The 25,602-nt window shown below is 36.3% G+C and overlaps 1 protein-coding gene across 1 annotated transcript; it reads right to left on the bottom strand.

The window, feature by feature from the left end:
• Positions 1 to 115: 115 nt before the first annotated feature.
• LOC106131986 (regulator of hypoxia-inducible factor 1) lies at positions 116 to 24,865 on the bottom strand. The gene is made up of 12 exons (XM_060951884.1): positions 24,716 to 24,865; positions 23,471 to 23,641; positions 21,606 to 21,762; positions 20,932 to 21,034; positions 20,112 to 20,199; positions 10,510 to 10,676; positions 9,651 to 9,836; positions 5,029 to 5,208; positions 4,287 to 4,437; positions 3,211 to 3,391; positions 847 to 989; positions 116 to 337 (listed from the first exon to the last, which is right to left on the bottom strand). Exons 1-12 carry the CDS (start codon positions 24,833 to 24,835, stop codon positions 131 to 133), a joined length of 1,854 nt encoding a protein of 617 aa, XP_060807867.1. The 5' UTR covers positions 24,836 to 24,865; the 3' UTR covers positions 116 to 130.
• Positions 24,866 to 25,602: the final 737 nt, after the last annotated feature.

Genomic DNA, 25,602 nt, shown 5'->3' on the forward strand with positions numbered 1-25,602 from the left:
TTCAGCTTTATAATATTATTATAGATGGTAGGGAGAAGGTAAAACAAATATAAGCTTCAAATACCTGGATAAGTACATTCTCAAACCAAAAAAAAAAAGAAAGTCATCGGCATAACCTAAATTAATAAAATTAAATATGTGTAGATACTGTAGAAACAGACACAGTAGATATTCCTGGCTTCACGTGGTTAGCGTTGGTATCTTCTTGGTCCTTCTTCGGCCTTCTCTTTGGTCCAAGAAGCAGTTTTTGCAGCTGGCAAGCTGGTGCTTCTACTAATAAGTACAGAGGTAAAGCACATAGATACGTAGTGCATACAATGCCGGCAAATAACATGATCTGAAAAGAGACAAATATTATTACATACATACATATAATTATTTCTATATCCCTTACGGGGTAGACAGAGCGTCACGGCCGTACCATCCTTTTCTCGAATTAATATTTACAGCTAAACAAAACTAAAACAGAACCGACAGTCTTGAAAAGATTGAATGGCCACGTTCAGCTGTTTGGCTTAATGATAGAATTGAGATTCAAATAGTGAACAGGTTGCTAGCCCATCGCCTAAAAAAGAATCCCAAGTTTATAAACCAATCTCTTAGTCGCCTTTTACGACATCCATGGGTAAGAGATGGAGTGGTCCCATTCTTTTTTGTATTGGTGCCGTCAATCACACGGCAACACAGCTAAAGATTTTGAATTGAATGAAATAACATACATAAAATCACGCCTCTCTCCCGGAGGGGTAGGCAGAGACTACCTCTTTCCTTTACCTCTTGCCACGACCTCTGCATACTTCCTTCGTTTCGTTTAATTAAATTAAATTGTTTGTAATGAATACTCACAGCAGTGTAATCGGTGGCGTAGAATGACCTCCTCATCTGACCACCGTAAGTCCTCAAGATGGTCGCGTGTAGCAACATGGCGCAGTAGGACATCCTGCCAAGAGGCTGTAAAGGTCCCCACTCCACGGAGCTCACGTAGATTTCTAAAGAAATAGAACAGAACAGATATTATTCCGAAAAAAAAATAAAAAATTCCGTGTTGTTCCCGGCACCATTAGAAAAGAGAATAGGACCACTCCATCTTTTTCTCATGGATGTCGTAAAAGGCGACTAAGGGATTGGTTTATAAACTTGGGATTCCTTTTTAGGCGATGGGCTAGCAACCCGTCACTACTTGAAGCTCAATTCAATCATTAAGCCAAATAGCTGAACGTGGCCTATCAGTCTTTTCAACACTGTTAGCTCTGTCTACCCCGTAAGAGATAAAGACGTGATCATATGTATGTATGTTTATTACAAAAAAAATTATACAAGGTATCACTTATTGACCACAACGTTAGTTAAGTTTAATTACAGCTACTACCGATACCAGAGCGCATGTGTAGAAGCAGCGGCGGAACAAACTGCGCTGCAGCATTTCTATCTAATGTCAATTTACAAATATAGATCTGTTAATTGTTAATCATACAAACATATGAAAAAAAATATAGGTCGTCTATATATTTTTTTATAAGTTTTTGCTTGTTTAAAGAAATGGCCATATTTGATGCCATTGTTTTCCGAGCTCGAATAATGAAATAATGAATGAGGAAGAAAATGGTGCAGTGCAGTTTGTTACCGCTTCTTCTGCACTGACGCTTTGGAAGCGGCAGTAAACTAAGTTTTAATTAATTTATTTGACGTCAACCAATGTTGTGGAACCAAAAGATATGACAATTATTAAGTGATAGGTATGAAGTGTCCCACAATAATTAATAAAAAATTTGAATTTGAATTTTATGATTTCAATAATAAATAATTATTGTAAAACAGACCATAACAATACTTTGTATTTAAATTTTTGCCGTTTTATATTCAGGCTTATTTGTAGTTTTATCTTTTAGTTTTCATTAATTATATTTTGTGCCTACAAAGTATCATATTCGTTATTACTCCGTAAACATATAATTGGAAACGCATCAGTTCTACTTTAATTTGATTTATTAATGGTTGTGATGATGATATATTAATTACGTTTAATAATATTCTGGTCTGAAAATGAACAATCATTGTAATTGTAAAAATGATTTTTCAATATCAATTTCCAGACTAGAATGGTAGCATTATGCTGGGAATCTTTCGGGAACACCATCCTACTTTTCTACTTTTAAACTTGTACATATTATTGATACATAAATACATATGGTCACGTCTATATCCCTTGTGGGGTAGACAGAGCCAACAGTCTTGATAAGACTGATAGGCCACGCTCAGCTATTTGGCTTAATGATAGAATTGAGATTCAATTAGTGACAGGTTGCTAGCCCATCGCCTAAAAAAGAATTCCGAGTTTGTAAGAATATCCCTTAGTAGCCTATTACGACATCCATGGGAAAGAGATGGAGTGGTCCTATTATTTTTTGGACTGGTGCCGGGAACCACACGGCATAGGTATTATTGTTTTTTTTGTCATGGTGTTTTCTGAAAAAAATCTTTTTACTTTTTATATTGAATGTTATTAAGTTTTGGTGTTACTATAAACATATTAATTTAGTTTTAAACCCACCTAAAGTTCTCAGTCAGACCCAATGGTTGACTGGTAAATAATGCTTACTACTAGCATTTCAATTGTCAATCAATTATGCTGAACATTTGTATTTTGTACAATAAAGTTTAAATAAATAATATGAAGTGAAAAGTACTCCTATGTAGAGAGTACCCGAAAACTACGAGCTTGCATGAAGAGACTTATGAATGTCGATGATGCGAAAGATGTATGCAGGGATCGTGGCAAGTGGGAAGATGTGGTCTTCGCCTACCAGTCCAGGAACCAAGCGTGATTTATGTATGTACTAAAGGCCGCCCGCGACTCCGTCCGCGTGAATCAATCCTGCGGAAACTCCGGGATAAAAAGCCTTATTATTGTTATTCTGTGTCTTCAGCTACCTACATACCAAATTTCATCGTAATGGGTTCAGTAGCTTTTGCGTGAAAGAGTAACAAACATACATACTGACATACAACCGCCGAGCTTGCATGAAGAGATGAATGTGGATGAAGCGAAGGAAGTATGCAGAGATCGTGGCAAGTGGAAAGAGGTAGTGCCTACCTCTCCGGGAAAGAGGCGTGATTTTATGTATGTTGTGTATACCTACTGACATACAAACTTTCGCATTTATAACATTAGTAGGATAGACAAAGTAGAAAAGAAATCAAACCACTCACTGTTCACCCTATAGAAACATCCAATGATGAAGACACAAATTGCAAGAGCGAAGAAGTTCTGGTTAAGGGCGTTGAAGGCGGCAGCTTCGAAGGTGGAAGCGATGCGGTGGTGGAGATCCCAGCCCATCAGGACTGTGCCCAAGGCCACGGGCACCGATACCAGGCAAAGGAGCTTGAGAATCTGAAAGTAAACATATATATTTTAAATAATTTTTTTTAAAATATATACGGGACAAATCACACAGATTGAGTTAGCCTCGAAGTAAGTTCGAGACTTGTGTTACGAGATACTAACTCAACGATACTATATTTTATAATAAATACTTATATAGATAAACATCCAAGACCCAGGCCAATTAGAAAAAGTTCTTTTCTCCTCATGCCCTGGCCGGGATTTGAACCCGGGACCTCCGGTGTCACAGACAGTGCGTACTACCGCTGCGCCACAGAGGCCGTCGAAAAGTGTATGTCAATTTTAAAGAACATTTGTTAAATCTTGATCAAATTAAGGACGTCCTGGTAAAGGGTCAAGTCAAAAGTACCCGAAACCGCCGAGCTTGCATGAAGAGAGTTATGAATGTGGATGAAGTGAAGGAAGTATGCAGAGATCGTGGCAAGTGGAAAGAGGTAGTCTCTGCCTACCCCTCCGGGAAAGAGGCGTGATTTTATGTATTAAATCCTAGCCATTTATGTATTTTCATTCACAGTTACATACACCACTGCATTGCATTGCACCATTAATATAAAAGGAATAGCACCACTCCATCTAGTTCCCATGAATTTCGTAAACGGTGACTAAGGGATAGGTTTATAAACTTGGGATTCTTCTTTTAGGCGATGGGCTAGCAACCTGTCACTATTTGAATCTCAATTCTATCGTTAAGCCAAATAGCTGACAATGGCCATTCAGTCTTTTCAAGACTGCTACCCTTACAGGCTCTGTCTACCCCGCAAGGGATAAAGACGTGACCATATGTATATGTATGTATGTACTTGAGGGCTTCAATGATGCCCAAAATAACTATTCCACGCGGACGAAGTCACAGGTACAGCTAGTAAATAAATTAAAGTCATACCTTCGATTCAGCCAGATTCCACTTCTCAGTCTGGGCTTTGTGGTAGAAGTATGCGGTCAAAACTCCGAGGTGGTAACCGGCCCAATTACCCTGGGCTGACACGTAGGCGTGGTAGAACGTGTAGTTGTACCCGAAGATGTTCCTGATGGATCTGTGACAGAAAAGCATTAAAATTATTGTTACGGAATGCCTGATCCTGATCTGATAAATGTTATTGGATGTTTTTGTAAAAGGGAATCTGTATTCGGAAATGACATTTTTGAAGCGCAAAAAATATAGTTGCATGAGGCTATATATTTTCTGGTTTAGACAATTATTATTGTAGTTCTTCTTGTAGACATCTTAAGAATGATTTAGGTTATGTATGATGGGTAACCAACTAAGCAACCTGTCGCTATTTTCTTACAATCTGATTTATTTTTGGTGTCGAATTGAGTTAAACCTATAAAACCAACCGCTGAGAATTCATTTGAAATTGAAGAGAATTTTAATGATATAATAACATCACTTACTTACATACATATAATCACGTGTATATAAAAAATCTTGAAAGGACTGAAAGGCCATGTTCAGGCGTTTGGCTTAATGATAGAATTGAGATTGAAATAGTGACAGGTTACTCATCCGTCGCCTAAAAATCCTTATCCCTTAGTCACCTTTTACGACATCCATTGGTAAGAGATGGAGTGGTTCTATTCTTTTTTCTATTGGTCAGAATCACATGCCACCATCAAAAACTTACTCAGGGAAAATGCTGACTCTAATAGGCAAGAGATCCATGAAATAGCTTTGCAGGAACGGAATGAGAAGACTGATGACCATGACGACACTGAGGACTGGAACACCACTCCTGGGCCACCTCCAGATGATCAGCATGATGATTAAGGTGATGAGAAAGAGCTGGGTGTCAGTGCCGAGGTACCTGAAAGTTTATTTTCTTAAAATTGTTTGTACGTAAAATGTATTACAGGTGGATTTAATTGCGTATGCGCATCCTCTGCCAGTCGTACTTTAGAACCAGATTGTAAGGTTGTGGTCGAGCGTTTAAGGATTACAAACATACATACACATAATTTCAACAGTCTTCAAAAGACTAAAAGTCTTTTAGATAATCTGATCTCTATTTCATCATTAAGGCATACGGTCTTTTAGTCTTTTCGAGACTGTTGGCTCTGTCTATTCCATAAGCAATTAAAACGTGATTCATATAAACTTTGTAATTTTCGATACTTACAATTACAGAAAGTGAAAAATTCTAAAGTGTCGCGTAGTTTTGCGGCATTTAAGGCGACTAAGGGATAGGATGATAAACTTGGGACCCTTCTTATAAGCGATGGGCTAGCAACCGTTACTATTTCAAACACAATTCCATCTTTAACCCATACAGCTGAACGTGGCCATTCAGACTTTCCAAGACTGCCAGCCCTGTAAACCCCGCAAGAGATATAGACGTGATTGTATGTATGTATGTACGCAACCTCTAACATAGTAAATCTTAGCGCAATTACACATATAAAAGGAAAGGGAAGCTATATGTATATACTTATATTAATTAGAGACGCGTAAAAACTGCAATGCTATCACGCAATCTTCAGTAATAGGCGTTAAATTGCAACGTTTGATGCAAGTACTGTTTCAGCTTTACTAAATTGTACATAAACAATAACATAACATAAATTATTATCACGTTTATATCCCTTGTGGGGTAGACAGAGCCAACAGTAATCAAAAGACTGATAGGCCACGCTCAACTGCTCCGCTCAATGCTAGAATTGAGATTCAAATAGTGACAGGTTGCTAGCCCATCGCCTAACAGAGAAACCACAAATATATAAGCCTATCCCTTAGTCGCCTTTTACGACATCCATGGGAAAGAGATGGAGTGGTCCTATTCTTTTTTCCGTTGGTGCTGGGAACCACACGGCACTTTTATGTACATAAGTAGTACTTAAATATATATATTTTAACACACAACGTTACTATAACGATACTAGGGGATGCCCGCGGTTTCATTCGCGTTAAAACATAAATATTTTAATGCGTTCATTCCTAATAAATTAATATCATCATTGACTTATCTGGTTATCACATAAATTAATTACCTAATTTATTATTTTTTGGTGTACTTTGAAAAAAAAAAAACATACTAATAAAGTACTTTGAAAAAAAAAACATAATATTATTTATCTGGTGCACTTCGAAGAAAAAAAAACCTACATATAATGACGTCTTTATTCCTTAGGGGTTGGACGGAGCCAAAAGCCTTGAAAAGACTAAAGGCCACGTTTAACTGTTTAGAACTGTGATCCGAATAGCGAAAGGAAAAATATTGGAATTATTTCGTATTATATTTTATAGTAATGTGATTTAGTATATATTTTATCCCATAATAATCCTACCTACTCAGTTATTTACCTATTGTAGTGCCCACAATCAACTTTATACAAAGAGTACACATTATATTATATTATATGATATTATCAAATATACTTATAACAGATATCTATACCGCAGTAGTTCTATAGAAAATTTCAGCCAAAAAGCCGGCTAAGTGCGAGTTGGATTCGCGTTTGTAACTTAAATATTTATTTTTATGTTCACATTTCTACCTGTTTATTTAAATCGACCAAATGAAATTCGTTTGTCGAATTGGTACTTCACATACATACATATCATCACGTCTATATCCCTTGCGGTGTAGGTAGAGCCAACAGTCTTAAAAATACTGAAAGGAAACGTTCAGCTGTTTGGCTTACTAATAGAATTGAGATTCATATAAAGTGACAGGTTGCTAGCCCGTCGTCTAAAAGAAGAATCCCGAGTTTTTAAGCCAAGCCCAAGATTATATGTACATATGTATGTATGCGGCATATGTATCTTTTCAAGACTGTTGGCTCTGTCTACCCCGCAAGGGATATAGACGTGATCATATGTATGTATATATGTGGTAACGTAAATACATATTTTTTGAAAATTTCATGTTTCTAGTTAACGCGGTTTATGAGATACAGCCTGTTGGCAGACAGACAGCGGAGATTTAGTAATAGGGTTCCGTTTTGCCCTTTCAGGTACGGAACCCTAAAAAGTATAAAACCTACATCTTTTCCGCATCAGTCGTTCTTAGTACAAAGCCTTGTTGATTCCTTTATCAAGACTAGACCTTCATAACAAAGAATTGTATGGAGTTCAGCAAAAGTAATTGCTACAATATTTCTTGAGGGGCAGCCATTTTGCTACCGAGAAGCCTAAGCTATAAATTAAAGAATGTGTAGAGTTGTAACATTTTTATTAGAGTTCTTCTAAGAAGTATCACAAGTTTATTATCCTATCCCTTAGTCGCCTTTAACGACGTCCATGGGAAATACGGTAAGATACGGTTTCTATAAATAAACAAATATATATGGGACAAATTACACTGATTGAGTTAGCCGCGAAGTAAGTTCGAAACTTGTGTTACGAGATACTAACTCAACGATACTATATTTTATTATACCTAAATACTTATATAGATAAACATCCAAGACCCAGGGCAATCAGAAAAAGTTCTTTTCTCATCATGCCCTGGCCGGGATTCGAACCCGGGACCTCCGGTGTCACAGACAAGCGTACTACCGCTGCGCCACAGAGGCCGTCAAATTGGATGAGAAAAGCCGGTTTTGGCAACCAGTTTGAAGGTCTCACCAAGGCTGACCTGATGTTGCAACCGACCCTCGTCTTTGCTAATCGCTTACCATCAAATCTGACTAACTAACAATGTTAAGGTTGAAAAATAGTGTTATTTTTGACTTCCAAGCCGTAGTTAATGTATAGAAAATGGAATAATCAATCTATTTCTAGTTTATGACACTCAAAGTAATTTATTATACATTTTAATGTATCTCATTATATTGTAAGTAGAATAGAAACATAAATTATGAATTGTATACATAAATACTTACATACATATAGGACTGATGTCTACATCGCTTGCGGGATAGATAGAGCCAAGTAGTCTTGAAAACACTGAATGGCCACATTCAGCTATTTGGCTTAATGATATTGAGATTCAAATAGTGACAGGTTGCTAACCCATCGCCCAAAAAAAGAATCCCAATTTGTACGCCTATCCCTTAGTCGTCTTTTACGAAATCCATGGGAAAGAGATGGAGTGGTCCTATTCTTTTTGTATTGATGCCGGGAACCACACGGCACACGGTACTAAGAAGTATTTAGTATAATAATTACAATATAGTTATACACAGTTCCTTCCTCTTGGTCAAAAAAAAGAATCCCAATTTGTAAGCCTATCCTAATAGTCGCCTTTTACGACATCCATGGGATAGAGAATTCGCAAACCGACACGCACTTAGCCGGTTTGTCCCGCTCTATCGTAGATTTTCACATCCGACCTGCTTAAAACTAGAAATTCGAACACATAGCACAAATTGCACGACTCGCTTGCAAAATTTTGCAAATATTGTCATAATTTTAAACCTTGGCTTAATGGCTGTTGCGCAATGTCAGCTTGTGAACGCATCTTAGTAAACGGATAGTAGATACGTGTAAACACGTCTTTATTCGTTAGTTTGTAGTCGCTGCCTTATCTACCGTCCGGGAAAAAGGTGTGATTTTACAAATGTACATATACCTATAATGTACGTGCCGCGTGGTTCCCGGCACCAATAAAAAAAAAAGAATAGGACCACTCCATCTTTTTCCCATGGATTTCTATTGGTGCCTGGAACCACACGGCACATATGTAGATATATTACGACTTTATCCTTAAATTAAGAAGAACTTCTAAAATTGGAGAATCTATACTAATATTATAAAGCTGAAGAGTTTGTTTGTTTATTTGAACGCGCTAATCTCAGGAACTACTGGTTCGAATTGAAAAATTATTTGCGTTGAATAGACCATTTATCGAGGAAGGCTTAAGGCTATATAACATCACACTGCAACTATTAGGAGCGAAGAAATAATGGAAAATGTGAATTAAAAAAACGGGGAAAATTATTCATCCTTGAGGGCCTCAATGATGCCCAAAATAACTATATCACGCTGACGAAGTCGCGGGTACAGCTAGTTGTAAATATGTAAAAAGTAAATGCCGTGTGGTTCCCGGCACCAATAAAAAAAAGAATAGGAACACTCCATCTCTTCCCAATGGATGTCGTAAAAGGCGACTAAGGGATAGGCTTACAAACTTGGCATTATTTTTCAGGCGATGGGCTAGCAACCTGTCACTATTTGAATCTCAATTCTATCATTAAGCCAAATAACTGAACGTGGCCATTCAGTCTTTTCAAGGCCGTTGGCTCCGTCTACCCCGCAAGGGATATAGACGTGACCATATGTATGCATGTATGTAAAATAGTAACTCACCAAGCCTGAGGTAGACACAAGTGCTCGAACGGGAATAGATTCGGCATCAGAATCACCAATTGCCACCAGTTCATTCTGCACATGTCCCTTTCCCTCTTCACCACGGCGTCCCACATAGGGCCGGAGCCCAAATGCTGGACCCAGGTCATGGCGAGCCCCATCACCACGAGGACGGCGGGCACCAATCTGAAATCAAGGATCATTTTGATGTCACGTTGTGGAAGACTCGACAAAAGTATGTGGTAAGTGGAATGATGTAGTCTCAACTATCTATCACTGAAGGAAAATTCTAGATTTAAGCCGAAGTTTCTTTCGCAAATACATACATACATACATATAATCACGTCTATATCCCCTGTGGGGCAGACAGAGCTGATAGTCTTAAAAAGACTAACGTTCGGCTGTTTGGCTTAATGATAGAATTGAGATGCAAATAGTGACAGGTTGCAAGCTTGTCGCCTAAAGGAAGAATCCCAAGTTTATAAGCCTATCCCTTAGTCGCCTGTTACGAAATCCACGGAAAAAAGAATGGAGTTCTTTTTCCTATTGGTGCCGGGAACCACACGGCAAATCCCATCTAAATAGTCCATAATTGTACAAGGTTAGCAGGAAAACTTAGGTAATGCCGTGTCCCACCAATAAAAAAAAAGAATACGATCTCTCTCGTTCAATGGATGTCGTAAAATGCGACTAAGAGATAGGCTTATAAAATTAGGATTCTTCTTTTAGGCGATGGGCTAGCAACCTACCACTATTTGAATTTCAATTCTATCATTAAAATTGAGAACTAGAGTCTTTTTTGAAAGCCGTCAATAACTTAGTTAACCTTATCCGGATTTAGTCAGTCAAAATCACTTACCTAACCCATCTGTTGACCAAAGCCATTGGAACAGTCTTCAAAGAAAACGGGTGTGTTTCAGCGTAGACCAGCATCTTGTAGGCCATGAGGAAACCTCCCATCACGAAGAATATCTGGACTATGACCCTGGCATTGAAGAGGAGAGCTTTGAAGAAGTCGTCGTAAGACTGTGAACAAAAATAAAGTGAGTAAGTTTATACTATAGTGCCGTGTGGTTCCCGGCACCAATACAAAATGAATAGGAACACCCCATCTCTTTAACATGGATGTTGTAAAAGACGACTAAAGGATAGGCTTACAAACTTGGGGTTCTTTTTTTAGGCGACGGGTTAGCAACCTGTCACTATTTGAATCTCAATTCTATCATTAAGCTAAATAGCTAAACGTGGCCATTCATTCTTTTTAAGACTGTTGGATCTGCCTACCCAGCAAGGGATATAGATGTATGTATGTATGTAAGTTTATATACACACATAAACTAGAGATGTTCTAGCAAAAAGGTCAGGTCAAGAGTACCCGAAACCGACGGGCTTGCATGAAGAGAGTTATGAATGTGGATGAAGCGAAATAAGTATGCAGGGATCGTGGCAAGTGGAAAGATGTGGTCTCTGCCTACCCCTCCGGGAAAGAAGCGTGATTTATGTTATGTTGTTTATGTAACTAGAGGACGTCCGCATTAAATAAATAAATATATACGGGCCATATTACACAGATTGAGTTAGCCCCGAAGTAAGTTCGAGACTTGTGTTACGAGATGCTAACTCAACGATACTATATTTTATAATAAATACTTATATAGATAAACATCCAAGACCCAGGCCAATCAGAAAAAGTTGTTTTCTCATTAAGCCCTGGCCGGGATTCGAACCCGGGACCTCGGTGTCACAGACAAGCGTACTACCGTTGCGCTACACACACGCTGGTGCCGGGAACCACACGGCACCAATAACAAGATTTATAAAGCAGACTAAACATTTATTGATGCGATTTCCATACGGTATAGAGTAGTTACCGCAAGCAGCTCGGTTGCATTTAATTGCTCGTAAGAAACACGAAGAGCGATTTATACTAACTGCCGGCTGGTGCAACGATGTTTCATATTATGTAGATACGGTAAAACCCCCAATCATCGACACTTTAACGCACGAACTCTAGTATTTTACAATATTTGTTTTATTTTTATTATTTTATCATATTTAGAAGTTTTGAATAAAATTTTTGGGTATTTTGCATGATATATTAAAGTAGAAATGAATGTGATATAAAAAATTACAAGATATACCAATATAGATTTATGGTATTTTTGGCCTAATATTCGACTGCAGAAATCCATTTACCGACAACCGGCTTTCGACATGTTCCAATAATCGAGATCTAGTAATCGACATGTTCTATTTATGGACACCCAATATTTAACGGTCCATTAATCGTGCAACCAGCCTAAAATTTTCAAATAGCTTTAAACCGAAAAAAGTTATGAGCAATAAACCTTACTCATCTCCTTAGTGATTTCACTAATAAAACTGGCTTTCCGTTAAAAACTTCTGCCGGTCGATATTTAAAGCTCCACCATTTTTATCAAAATAACCGAATGTAGAAAGTGACACTTGCAATGAGAGCTGGATGAACCGTGTCTATAACCTATGCTTCGTTTACGTTCAAATACACAACATTAGTATATCCTTTTTTTATTTTACTTTTTATGTGTCGATCATTGGTGGTCTGTCGGACATTGGGTACTTTACGTTACGTTACGTGTTATTGTTTTTGTTCGAATTATGAATTTAAATTTTTGAAGTAGTAAATATAAGATAAAAATAAATTTTCACCCGAATGATTTATGATTAATTTGAAAATAATTTAAATGATAATTGGATGGAGTTCAATTAATTTTATGTTATTTGGCGTTAGAAGTATTACTTAGTTACTTAATACTTCAAATTTGAATAAAAAAATATTTTTAATACGTATGTATTAAGTACGTGATATAAAGATATGTACGGTACATGTATGTTTGTAACAAATATTAAATGATTTTTAAAATTTTCTTAGTAAGATCATCGATTTAGAATTAATAAAAGTTATTTTTACATTTATAACATCAGTAATTTTGGGCAATTTTTAGGAGAGCAAAGTTACGGGCCTAAAGGGAGTTATAAATAGATGATGAATGAAAAATATGTGGCTTCAAACTGATTATTTATCAATTGAAATAAAAAAAAACTATGCTATTATATTAATATGTGTGCTAAATAAAATTTGTAAGTTTTAAAAATTCAGAAGCGAGTAACGCATCTTACTTTTATAACACATCATAGATTCCGAGAATTTGTGCTCAATATAAATTGTATGTAATTCAGTCGTTTTATTAACTCTACTTTTCTACTTGGGAAAGTCGTGATTTACTCTGAATAGCAATTTTATATACATTTTGTTGTTGTATTGTAATTGAACTTAGCTTGTAAAATTGTGAGTGGTTTTCATTTATTAGTGCTAGTATGGGGGGGTCAGGGTCAATGGTCGAGTGGTTAAGGTGACGGACTTCAAAATATACCTCATGTAAAGTATCCAGGTTCGAATCTGTTTTCATTTCCCGGTTCAATTGTTGCTTAGTTAGTTAGTTAGTTTCCATCTCTATATAGTTTTGAATGTGCATGTTCCAAATTATAAAAACATTAATAAGATAGATTTTTCATTATAAAATTTAACCTCTAGCGGGGATAATACAAAAATTTTTTTTTTTCTTTTAACTTAATTATATTCAAACAAATAATCACGTCTTTATTGCTTGCGGTATAGACAGAGTCAGTTATATCGAATACGCAGAAAGGCAACGGTCAGCTTTATGGCTTAATGACAAATTTGACGCTAAATAGTAACATGCAGTTGGCCCATTATCTAAAAGAAGATTATCAAGTTTATTAGCCTCTCCCTTGATTGACTTTACAATTTACACGGCCCTGCTGCTGAAGATAAAGTTCTCTGTCATACCCAATGGTTGACTGGTAGACAATGCTTCTAGTATTAAATCCGCCAATTGTGCTATACATTTGTATTTTGTGCAATGAAGTTTAAATAACTAAACAGACAGGGGTAGACAGAGCCAACAGTCTTAAAAAAACTGATTGGCCACGTTCAGCTGTTTGCTTAAGTCTCAAGTTTATAAGCCTATCCCTTAGTCGCTGCCCATCGCCTAAAAAGAGAATGCCAACTTGATAAACCTATCCGATAGTCGCCTTTTACGACATCCATGGGAATAGGAGGGAGTGGTCCTATTCTTTTTTTATTGGTGCAAGGAACCACACGGCAAGCATCCTATAATACATACATACATAATGGTCCTTCTATAATCGCATCCTATAAAAATGAATAAAAATTTTGAATTATGAATAAAAAATTTGAATTACGAATAAAATTTTTGAATCTTGAATAGAAATTTTGAATTTTGAATAAAAATTTTGAATTAAGAATTAAATTTTTGAATTTTGATTTGTTTTAATTTGAAGCATGTGCAAAAACCGTACGAAATATACATATATATCCACAGTCACGAGAATGTGCCTACGAGTGAGAATTACGTTACGGCGATTGGTAAGCTGTGTGTTTGGCTGTGACCGTGACACCGTTAACTTGAAATTTGTGAAGTGCTTAGCAGCTTGAGATAAACTCGTTATTTCTTTATATGTATATTTTTATGTTAACGATGCTTTGGTATTAATGGCGTTTGAATTTAAAAAAATCACAGCTTTTTTGTAGAGATAAAATGCAAGTTACTTATTGCAAGTTTTTATGAACTAGCTTTTAAGCTTGGAGGTTTTGCCTGTCCCTTTGCCCAATATCATCCAAATCGGTCATGTATTAGTTAGTCAGTTTATTTATTACAAAATAGTTTTCTCGTCTTTATAGTAATATTTTTTTTATTACCTCATTTAAAAATAAAAATTAGAATACGCAAGCTCAATATTGCCTTTTTTATAGTTAATATTTTTTTCTTGATTATGTTATTACCTAATATACAAAAATAAATTTTTGAAGTTGAGATAAAGGTCGCCACATACACGCAAACTCAATATACGTATAAGTCCAAAATTTGGGATCATTTATACTATAAACATAATTTCATTTATAAGTTATGCCGTGTAGGTCGTAATTACACAATTATCTATATTTTTTCAAAAAAGTAATTTATAACATATAAAAAATTTATAAAAGAAATGAGTCCTTACGATATTTAAATTAAATAACAACAGAATTGTTTCCTTCATTAATGGAAAAAAGAATTGAAAATAAATAAAAATGTTTTTCTCACCGAGAAAATCGTTATTAAATTTTAAATTATACTTTTTGTTTGTTTGTAAACTCTATATTGCACATAAAAATAAATATATAACAAATTACAAAACAGTTCTTGGATTTAGAAGAATATGTACAATGGCGTACTTATCCCCAATTACTTTATTACCATTTGTATTTTTTATGCAAATTTATACAAATTCTATTAAAAAATATTACTATAAATTCCTTAACCATAATTATTAATCTATTTTTTGGTATTTTCTTTTTAAATTTCATACAGATTTACGACATCCATTGGAAAGAGATTGAGTGGTCTAAAGTGCTGAGAACCACACGGCACAGTAAATTGAACACTATCCATTTTAGTATCATATATATTAATCCGAAGACGAAAAATCAGTTTTATTAAGATTCCTACGTCACATCTCAAGGTATCCTCAGTTTCTTAATACTTGCTATTTCCACAAGCCCTAATTGAAGATCACGTTTCGTGGTCGTCATCAGGTCAATGACACGTCAACTCACGATCCGCAATACTATGATTATAAAACAATTAGTGTTGAAATTTTATGTTGTTGACAGAATAGACGGAATTTTCAAGAGTTTTACACTCTTGAAAATTCAGTTTTAAAAGAATTCTTGAACAATGATGATCTAATGATTTCACAAAAATATCAAGATATATAATTTAGTAGATAATTATTTTTTGTAATATATTTCCTGGTCGTAATGTTTATGTCACTTCCATTTACGATGTCGTAGGTGTCAAAAGCGCGGTATGAAAAGATGTTCATTGACTATCATTTAATTTAATTTGTCCCGTATATTTATATTTATTTATTTAGTATGTGATTCTCATAATGGAACTTTGTCTGATTGGCCTAGGTCTTGGATGTTTATCTATATAAGTATTTATTATAATATATAGTATCGTTGAGTTAGTATCTCGTAACAAAAGTTTCGAACTTACTTCGAGGCTTACAATCTGTGTAATTTGTCCCGTATATATATATTTATTTATTTTACCAATTCAGTTACCTTAATTTGCTGTTCTTCTGATATTGGCGTGATTTTCTGTATGTACCTTCGAGTACTGTATGTTTAATCTATGTATTTTTGTATAAATAAATTCATACTTTATACAAAAGCCCTTAACCTCAACTTTTAAGGAAGGTGCTACTGCAAATACGAGTATTTTAAAGAAGAAAAAGATGTATAATTCTGTTTCAAAATAATAAAAAATACTTAAAATTTCGTCAAAATAGGTGCAGTAGCTATTTTGACGACAATGGCTAGATTATTTATTCATGTATCTTTAGTTTTTGGTGTCCTTGCCGTTTTTTTTTTGTAATATTAATAAATAATCTATGGTTTCCCGTTTATCATAAAATCACAATCAACATTACGTAGACTCATTCGACGGCCATCTTTCGCAACGCACGACCTTGTCCAGTTCCGAAGTGGCTTTCACGAGATATTAAGGTTTTGTGTCTTAGTAACGGGTAAATTTAATAAACATACATCACAATGCCGTGTGGTTCCCGGCACCAATACAAAAAATAATAGGACCACTCCATCTCTTTCCCATGGATGTCGTAAAAGGCGACTAAGGGATAGGCTTATATACTTGGGATTATTTTTTAGGCGATGGGCTAGCAACCTGTCACTATTTGAATCTCAATTCTATCTTAAAGCCAGATAGCTGAACGTGGCCTATCAGTCTTTACAGGACTGTTGGCTCTGTCTACCCCGCTAGGGATGGAGACGTGATTATATGTATGTATGTATGTATACATCACAATCACGTCTTTTTCCCTTACGGGGTAGACAAGGCTAACAGTCTTGACAACTGACGTCTGTTTGGCTTAACGATAGAATTGATATTCAAATAGTGATAAGTTGCTAGCCCATCGCCTAAAAGAAGAATCTCAAGTTTATATTAGCCTATCCCTTAGTCGCCTTTTACGTCATACACGGGAATGAGACAGAGTGGTCTAATTCTTCTTTTTATTGGTACCGGGAAACACACGCCACTCAGTTAAGTTATTCGGCTAGCAAGTATTAAAACTAATGTACCTACATAACTTTGAAATAAGCATTGGTACATGGCATTGGTGCCGTGTGGTTCCCGGCACCAATACAAAAAAGAATAGGACCACTCCATCTCTTTTCCATGGATGTCGTAAAAGGCGACTAAGGGATAGGCTTATAAACTTGGGATTCTTCTTTTAGGCGATGGGCTAGCAACCTGTCACTATTAGAATCTCAATTCTATCTTAAAGCCAAATAGCTGAACGTGGCCTATCAGTCTTTTCAAGACTGTTGGCTCTGTCTACCCCACAAGGGATATAGACGTGACCATATGTATGTATGTACATGGCCGAGGTGGGATTCGAACCTGTGCCTTTTTGCGCATCACGCATTTTAACCGGGCGCCTTACCAATTCGACCACGGACACTCTTTACTTTAAACCAATTAGTTAGCAAGATTTCACACAGACAACAGCAAATACATCGCAATAGCCGATTTCTCAAATGTGTGGGCACCGTTGCGTATCGAAAGTTGCGTGTGCGCAACGCCAGTCAAGGTCAGTTTGACCACTAAATTTACAAAGAAATTGACTTGTTAGCTTTTGCCGCCGAGTTTGCTTGCTGTAAACGTGGCCTTTCTGTGCCGTGTGGTTTCCGGCACTAAATAATGGGACCACTCTGTCTCTTTCCCATGGATGTCGTATAAGGTGACTAAGGCATAGGCTAATAAACTTGAGATTCGTCTTTTAGGCGATGGGCTAGCACCCTGTCACTATTTGAATCTCAATTCCGTCATTTGCAGCTGAACGTGGCCTATCTGTCTTTTCAAGATTGTTGGCTCTGTCTACCCTGCAATGGATATAGACGTATATGAATGAATGTTTGTATGTACCAAGTGATGTTAATTTTAATAAGTGCAAACATAAATTCACGCTTCTTCTGCAGGGGTAGACAGAGTCTACATCTTTCCACTGTTCCCACGTTCAGCTGTTTGGCTATAAATGACTGAATTAAGATTCAAATAGTGACAGGGTGCCCATCGCCTAAAAGACGAATCTCAAGTTTATTAGCCTATCACTAAGCTGTGTTTATGCTAATAACTAGCTGTGCCCGCGACTTCGTCCGCGTGGAATAGTTATTTTGCGCATCATTGAAGCCCTCAAGGATGAATAATTTTCCCCGTTTTTTTTTTTCACATTTTCCATTATTTCTTCGCTCCTAATAGATGCAGCGTGATTTTATATAACCTAAAGCCTTCCTCGATGAATGGTCTATTTAACGCAAAAATATTTTTTTCAATTCGGACCAGTCGTTTCTGAGATTAGCGCGTTCGAACAAACAAACAAGCAAACTCTTCAGCTTTATAATATTAGTATACTAGATTGAGAATCAACATCACTTGGTGAATGGTTATAAAATTTGTCTTGATTCGTATCGTAGGTATCGTAACGGAAAACAATTCAAGGTTCTCATAATTGCCAGATTTTATGTATTTTATGTTTCAGTATAAAGCTTATTCCTGGTTACATTCTAAAATGTTTATTTTAAAGTTTGAGGCCAGAGAACGGTAGATTATCTTATACTAGAGGCCAACCGCGACTTCGTCCGCGTGGAACTATTCCCGCGGGACTCCGGGATAAAAAGTAGCCTATATGTTATTCTGGGTTTTCAGCTACCTACATACTAACTTTAATCGTTATCGGTTCAGTAGTTTTTGCGTGAAAGAGTAACAAACATCCATACAGACATGACACTAACAAACTTTAATTAAAAATTAGTAGAATATAAAATTCTCGTGTCACAATGTTCGTTCCCGTACTCCTCAGAAACGGCATGACCGATTGTCATAAAAAAATTGTGAGCATATTGAGTAGCTCTGAGAATCGACCAACATCTATTTTTCATACCCCTTAGTGATAAGGGTTGTCCATCCTTAACATTTTTTTTAAACTAGAAATTATAGTCTAAGGTTGCACTCAAAGAGGATTTCCCAAAATTCCCGCGGGAATCATCCGGTTTCATTGTTTTACACGGCGGTATGTTCCCTTGTTTAGTATAATTTTTATCAGAGCGTAGAAAAGAAACGATAACGATATTTTTGAGAAAATTAATAAATTAGAATATCAGAGCTGTGACGTCATCTCTATGAATTCTAGTTTTAAATTTGTTACATGTCTTGATATTTATATATCTTTGTTATTAACCGTTAGAATCAACCATTAGAATAACTGAATAAATAATTTGAATCGACAATAATAGAATTTCGAATTCTATAAACAGCACTTAAGAAAAAATAGAGTTGTCATATAGTTGTCATTATTATTTTCAGGCTGGGTTAAATGTCAGTCAGGTCAGGCGTTTAAGAGGTTAAGTTTATGATTATTTCAACGTTTATCTGAAGAAAAAAAAAATACATATTTAGGCAATACAAATTTAAGGCCACTACTTCAACTTCTAATGAATATTATAATAATTTGTTTGTTTGTCATGAATTAATGGCAGATGAGAGACTGTCTGTGTACATAGTTAATTTTGTAAATAGTTAGTTATAGTTTTCGCTAGGAGCTGTTTAGATTGTCGGATTTAGTTTAATTAATTACATGGTTGTTTTTTTTTTTTTTTTGTAAAATAATATCGTGCCGTGTGGTTTCTGGCATTTAAAAATAGGACCACTTCATCTCTTTCCCATAGATGTCGTAAAACGCGATTAAGGGATAAGCTAATAATATTAGGATTCTCCTTTTAGGCGATAGTCTATCAACTTATCACATTTTTAATCTATATTCCATCACTAAGCGATACAGCTGAATGTGGCCTTCTTGTTTTTTCAGGACTGTTGTCTCTGATTACCCCGTAATGGATAAAGACGTGGCTATAAGTATGTATGTATGTTATATAATGATATTTAATTACATACATACAAACATAAGATATCGTCTTTATCCCTTACTGAGAGCGACAATTTTTGGCGCGACGGGTTAAGCTAGAGTTGTATAATTAACTAGCTGTGCCCGCAACTTCGTCCGCGTGGAATAGTTATTTTGAGCATCATTGAAGCCCTCAAGGATGAATATTTTTTATATTTTCCATTATTTCTTTGCTTCTAAAAGTTGCAACGTGATGTTATATAGCCTAAAGCCATCCTCGATAAATGGTCTATTTAACGCAAAAAAAATCTTTCAATTCGACCCAGTAGTTCCTGAGATTAGCGCGTTCAAACAAACAAACACTTCAGCTTTATAATATTAGTATAGATAAAAATAATAATTACTCACATTTTCAATGAATTCCGGGTTAGCGGTGTAGCCGTAGCCGATGAATATCATCGAATGGAGACCCAAAATCATTATCATGGTGTAGACTCTAAAAAAAATAGGGTCGAATTCAGAACCTCAACTTTTTTGGAGTGGGCTAACAAGATACGATAAAATATAAAATAGTCCTAAAAAAGAACTCAAATTTACTGGTTTTGGACGAAATATAATTCTCACTTATGTGCGATGTATTCATGTATGAGTAGGATCACCATCTTCATCCCTTTTCCATTCATCTCTATCCCATGGATACCGTGAAAGGCGACAAAGGAAAAGGCACATTTATCTAGTACCACGTTAACAATGATCAATTATGGGTTAGGTTTCTACATATTGGTAAATTCCCACTGAATGTGAACAGAAAGAATGTATTCAATATATTTTTCAATACAATTTCATAGTACGGCCACTCCATCTCGTTCCCATGGATGTCGTAAATAGCGAGAAAGGAAAAAGAACGTTTATCTAGTACCGCGTTTACAATTATCAATCTATGCATAGGCTGCGGAGGTCAGACGGTAGTCGCTTCGTGTAAAAAACCTGACTCATCAAATCCAGGATCATGCTTATACTCCGGACTCCATACTCTGGTGAGGTGGATCAGTCTTAGTCAGTCAGTCAGTCAGTTTTTGGGAAATTTTCTTCATTATGTATAAGTTTATTATATTTACATACATACATAAAATCAAGCCTTTTACCCCCCGGGGGGTAGGCAGAGACTAATAGTCTTCCCCCCGGGAATCAAATCAATAAAAAAAAATTATACTCCATAGCCATTTACCTCAAAGCCTGGAAGCATTTGAACAAACCGCCTTCAGAGCTGCCTCCGTTTTTAAGCGCTTTCCAATTCTTCTGGATGCAGAAAGCTAGCATGTACTGGTTACCTAAAATAAAGGAAATTGGTTAACACAGCCCATGGATGTCGTAAAATGCGACTAAGGGATAGGCTTATAAAGTTTATAAACCCGGGATTCTTTTAGTCGATGGGCTAGCAACCTGTCGCTATTTCAATTTCAATCTATCACCAAGCACAGCTACAAGCTCAACGTGGCCTGTTAGTCTTTTCACGACTGTTGATTCTGTCTACCCCGCAAGGGATAAAGACGTGTTAATGTGTGTGTATGTGCAATTTAATTAAAATAATCATAATCGTCGTGGGCCTGCCGGAAGAAATTTCTCTAGAAATAAGTAGTGCCCTTGTACTGAATTTCTTAAATTTAAGTTTATTATTACTTTTTTTTGATGTACATAAATTAAATCAAATTAAGAACGTCCTGGTAAAGGGTCAGGTCAAAAGTACCCGAGAGAGTTATGAATGTGGATGAAGCGAAGGAAGTATGCAGAGATCATAGCAAGTGGAAAGAGTTAGCCTACCCCTCCGGGAAAGAGGTGTGATTTTATGTATGCATGTATGTATGTACATATATATATATATATATATATATATAAACTTACCCTTTCCTTTCTCTCCGGGGAAGAAGTAATGATATGCAGAACATCCGAAATTGACAAGAAGTATTGATAGAAGAATGATTCCAACGATGTAATCCAGCGCATCAGGTTGAACCCAGTCTCCCTGTGTCTTGCAGTATCGGACCGACAGTGAATCCACCTTGCAAAATGAGGGGTGTTGATTAGTGTCCGAATTAGATGCAATAAGACGGAGGTTAAATTAATATAATTAAAAAAATATTTTTTTTTTTGTAAAATTTTTTACCTTTTGCTTGAAGTTCGAAACGATTTTTTAATTAAATGTGAAAATTTCAGAAATTATAAATTAAATTAGGTATTTAATTAAATTTCATCAAAATCAGACCAGTGGTTTAGCAGGGAAAGCGTGACAAACATGTACACGATATAATAATTATTTAATTTTCGTAAAGTATTAATTTTGAAAATAATAAAACAAAATTATGGTCTCAAAAATCATAGTTTAAAAACAGGTTATTCAAAATACCTCAAGTTGATTCAAATATATTTCTTTAAGATTTACACAGTGAATTCAAAATCATTACGAGTATAATTATGCACTTTCAGTTCTATCAATTGAGTTTCTATGTGATCATGTCAACAGAAATGATGATATATTGCAGAGATTTGATGTAATAACATGAACGGTGAATGAACATCCACTTATTACCTCATTTAACTCATAGCCGTGTGGTTCCCGGCACCAATAAAAAAAAGAATAGGACCACCCCATCTCGTTCCTATGGATGTCGTAAAAGGCGACTAAGGGATAGGCTTATAAACTTGGAATTATCCTTTTAGGTGATGGGCTAGTAACCCGTCACTATTTGAATCTCAATTGTATCATTGAGCCAAATAGCTGAGCGTGGCTTATCAGTCTTTTCAAGACTGTTGGCTCTGTCTACCTCAAAAGGGATATAGATCGTGACCATATGTACGTATGTATGTCAACAGAAATGATGATATGTTGCAGATATTTGATGTAATAACATGAACGGTGAATGAACATCCACTTATTGCCTCATTTAACTCAAAGCTCAAGTATGTGATCATATCAAAGCCGATTAAAACAATGACTATGGTATAGTCGTGGTTAGTCAAACGCATCTGAGTGATTACATACATACATACTTACATACAGTCATTTAATCACGTCTATATCCCTTGCGGGGTAGACAGAGCCAGAACCTAACAGAAAATTAACTGAACGTGGCCTATTAGTTTTTTCGAGCCTGTTGACTCTGTCTTCCCCTCGAGGGATATAAAACATTTATTTATTATTATATGTATGTATGTAGTAATGCAATGAAAGGATAAGATAATTGCTGACTGAATTAGTTCTGATTGTTTGAATTGCCTTCATTTTGAATTGAAGAAGAAGGGAAAACATCATGAAAACTGCACATTCAGGCACTTCAATCTGTAAAAATGAACGCGTTAGGTTCCCTTGCAAAGGTTGCGGAGGTCAGACGAGAGTCGTTTTGTTTAAAAACCTGACTCTCCCAATCCAGGATTCGTGGTCAAAGGTATACCCCGGGCTCCATAAATATTGACGTCTCTTCAATTAAATCTAATTATATCGTACTACCGCTTCCAAAGCGCATGTGTAGAGGAAGCGGCGGAACAAACTACACTGCAGCATTTTACATGACCTCTTAAATCTTAATCGTGTTCGAATTAACATTGTCTTTAGTCAATCTATTTCAACCAAGAGATTTCTACCAAGAAGACTTATCTCAGTTCCATCATTAAGCCGAGCAGCTGAACGTGGCCATTCAGTCTTTTTGGGACTATTTTCTCTGTCTACCTTGTAAGGGATATAGACGTGACTATATTTATGTAAGACTTACCTGCAATCCATATCCCTGATGGATGGTTGCGTTGAAGCAATTCAAAAGCGCCGTGGCAGTGGATTCTGAGGCATTCGCATGCGTCACGTTCAGACCGCAATGCTTTGAACCGCACACTCCTCTGTGGAGCTTTGAATGCTCGTAGTTTTTGTACGAGAGCGATGAGAAGTTCTGCAATGGAAATGGTGATGAATTTGGTTGACCCAGTGATACGTAGATATATACATATACACATACATACATATGGTAACGTCTATATCACTTGCGGGGTAGACAGGGCCAACAGTTTTGAAAAGACTGATAGGCCACGTTCAGCTGTTTGGATTAATGATAGAATTGTGATTCAAATAGTGACAGGTTGCTGGCCCATCGCCTTAAAAAGGATCCCAAGTTTGTAAGCCTGTCCCTTAATCGCCTTTTATGACATCCATGGGAAAGAGATGGAGTGGTCCAGTTCTTTTTTGTATCGGTGCCGGGAACCACACGGCAGGCATACGTAGGTAACATTACATATGATTAGACCGTCGGTGGTCGTGGTGAAATGCCCAGTTTGAATGCGTGTGACGCAAAAAGGCACAGGTTCGAATGCCAACTCGTTCATGTGTCAATGACAATTTCATTCGAAGATATTTACATTAGTTTAAATACTAGCCAATGCTCTTAAGGTGAGAGAATGCTCCTAAGGTGATGGAGAACATCGTGAGGAATTCTGCACATTCAGGCAACTGGATGTGTAACCATCATCGATCCAATACGGATTAGGTTCGTAGTCGAAGGTCGCTTCGTGTAAAAACCTGACTCTCCCTAATCAGGATCTATGGTCAAAGGCATATCCCGGGCTCCTCTCTAGAGAAGTGAAGATAAGACTAAAGCCAAGAGGAAGAAGACGTCTTTATCTCATACGGTTTAGACACAGCCAATACTCTGTCTAATCTGTATGAAGTGAAGACGCGTCATTGATAAGTAATAATAATAAGAAATAAATATATACGGGACAAATTACACTGATTGGAGTTAGCCTCGAAGTCAGTTCACGAGATACTAACTGAACGATCCTATATTTTATAATAAATAATAAATACTTATATAGACAAACATCCAAGTTGCAGGCCTGAAAAATTTCTTTTCTCATCATGACCTCGCCGGGATTCGAACCCGGGACCTCCGGTGTCACAGACAAGCGTACTACCGCTGAGCCACGGAGGCTGTTAAAGAGAAGAGTGAATTATTAAAATACTATCATACCTTTATAAATTGGTACAACGGGGTATCATCTTCTTTCAAGACCATATCCACGATGCAATACACAGCTTCTGGATCCTTAAGACATAGATCGAAGTCGTCCAGCTCGGATAGAGCCGGCATCGAGTGGTAATCGAATATCGATTGTGGCGATTCATCTGGAGACAAAAGAGAAATTAAAATTAAGTTTGTTTGTTTGTTTGTTTGTAATACCTTTATTGCCTAGAAATACACAGTAACAAGAAAATAGTACATACATAGTTATAAAAGAAACAAATCACTTGCAATGGCGGACTTATCCCATGAAAGGATCTCTTCCAGTCAACCGGCAAACAATAAAGGAACTAGATAATTCAGTAAAAAGTAGTAAAACATATCCACTAAATATATATGTATAAACTTATGAATAAATAAACATCATAAACTGAGATAGATAGAAGATATTGGTGCCGTGTGGTTCCCGTCACCAATGAAAAAAGAATAGGACCACTCCATCTCTTTCCCATGGATGTCGTAAAAGGCGACTAAGGGATAGGCTTACAAACTTGGGATTCTTTTTTTTATGCGATGAGCCAGCAACCTGCCACTATTTGAATTTCAATTCTATCATTAAGCCAAATAGCTGAACGTGGCCATTCAGTCTTATCAAGACTGTTGGCTCTGTCTACCCCGCAAGGGATATAGACGTGATTTTATGTATGCATGTAGTTTGTATCCCATATAGTTTCAAACTGAACATAAAGGAAACAAAAATTATTCACAAAAACTTATGACCATTAAATCTTTACTTCACTACATAGTATAATACAAAGTCGCTATTTTAGTCTGTTTGTCTGAATGCTTAAATCTTTAAAATTACGCAACGGATTTTGATGCGGTTTTTTGTAACA

The sequence above is a fragment of the Amyelois transitella genome, chromosome 26 (assembly GCF_032362555.1).
Source record: "Amyelois transitella isolate CPQ chromosome 26, ilAmyTran1.1, whole genome shotgun sequence".
NCBI lineage: Eukaryota > Metazoa > Arthropoda > Insecta > Lepidoptera > Pyralidae > Amyelois > Amyelois transitella.

What these genes read in the sequence shown, in the direction of transcription:
- LOC106131986 (XM_060951884.1), bottom strand. Translation starts at nt 24,835, where the DNA reads ATGCCGGCTCTATCCGAGCTGGACGACTTCGATCTATGTCTTAAGGAT. An exon ending in ACCCGGAATTCATTGAAAAT is followed by an intron (nt 10,677 to 20,111) that starts GTGAGTAATTAT and finishes TTTTGTTCACAG; the next exon opens with TCTTACGACGACTTCTTCAA. An exon ending in TTGTGTCTACCTCAGGCTTG is followed by an intron (nt 5,209 to 9,650) that starts GTGAGTTACTAT and finishes ATAAACTTTCAG; the next exon opens with GTACCTCGGCACTGACACCC.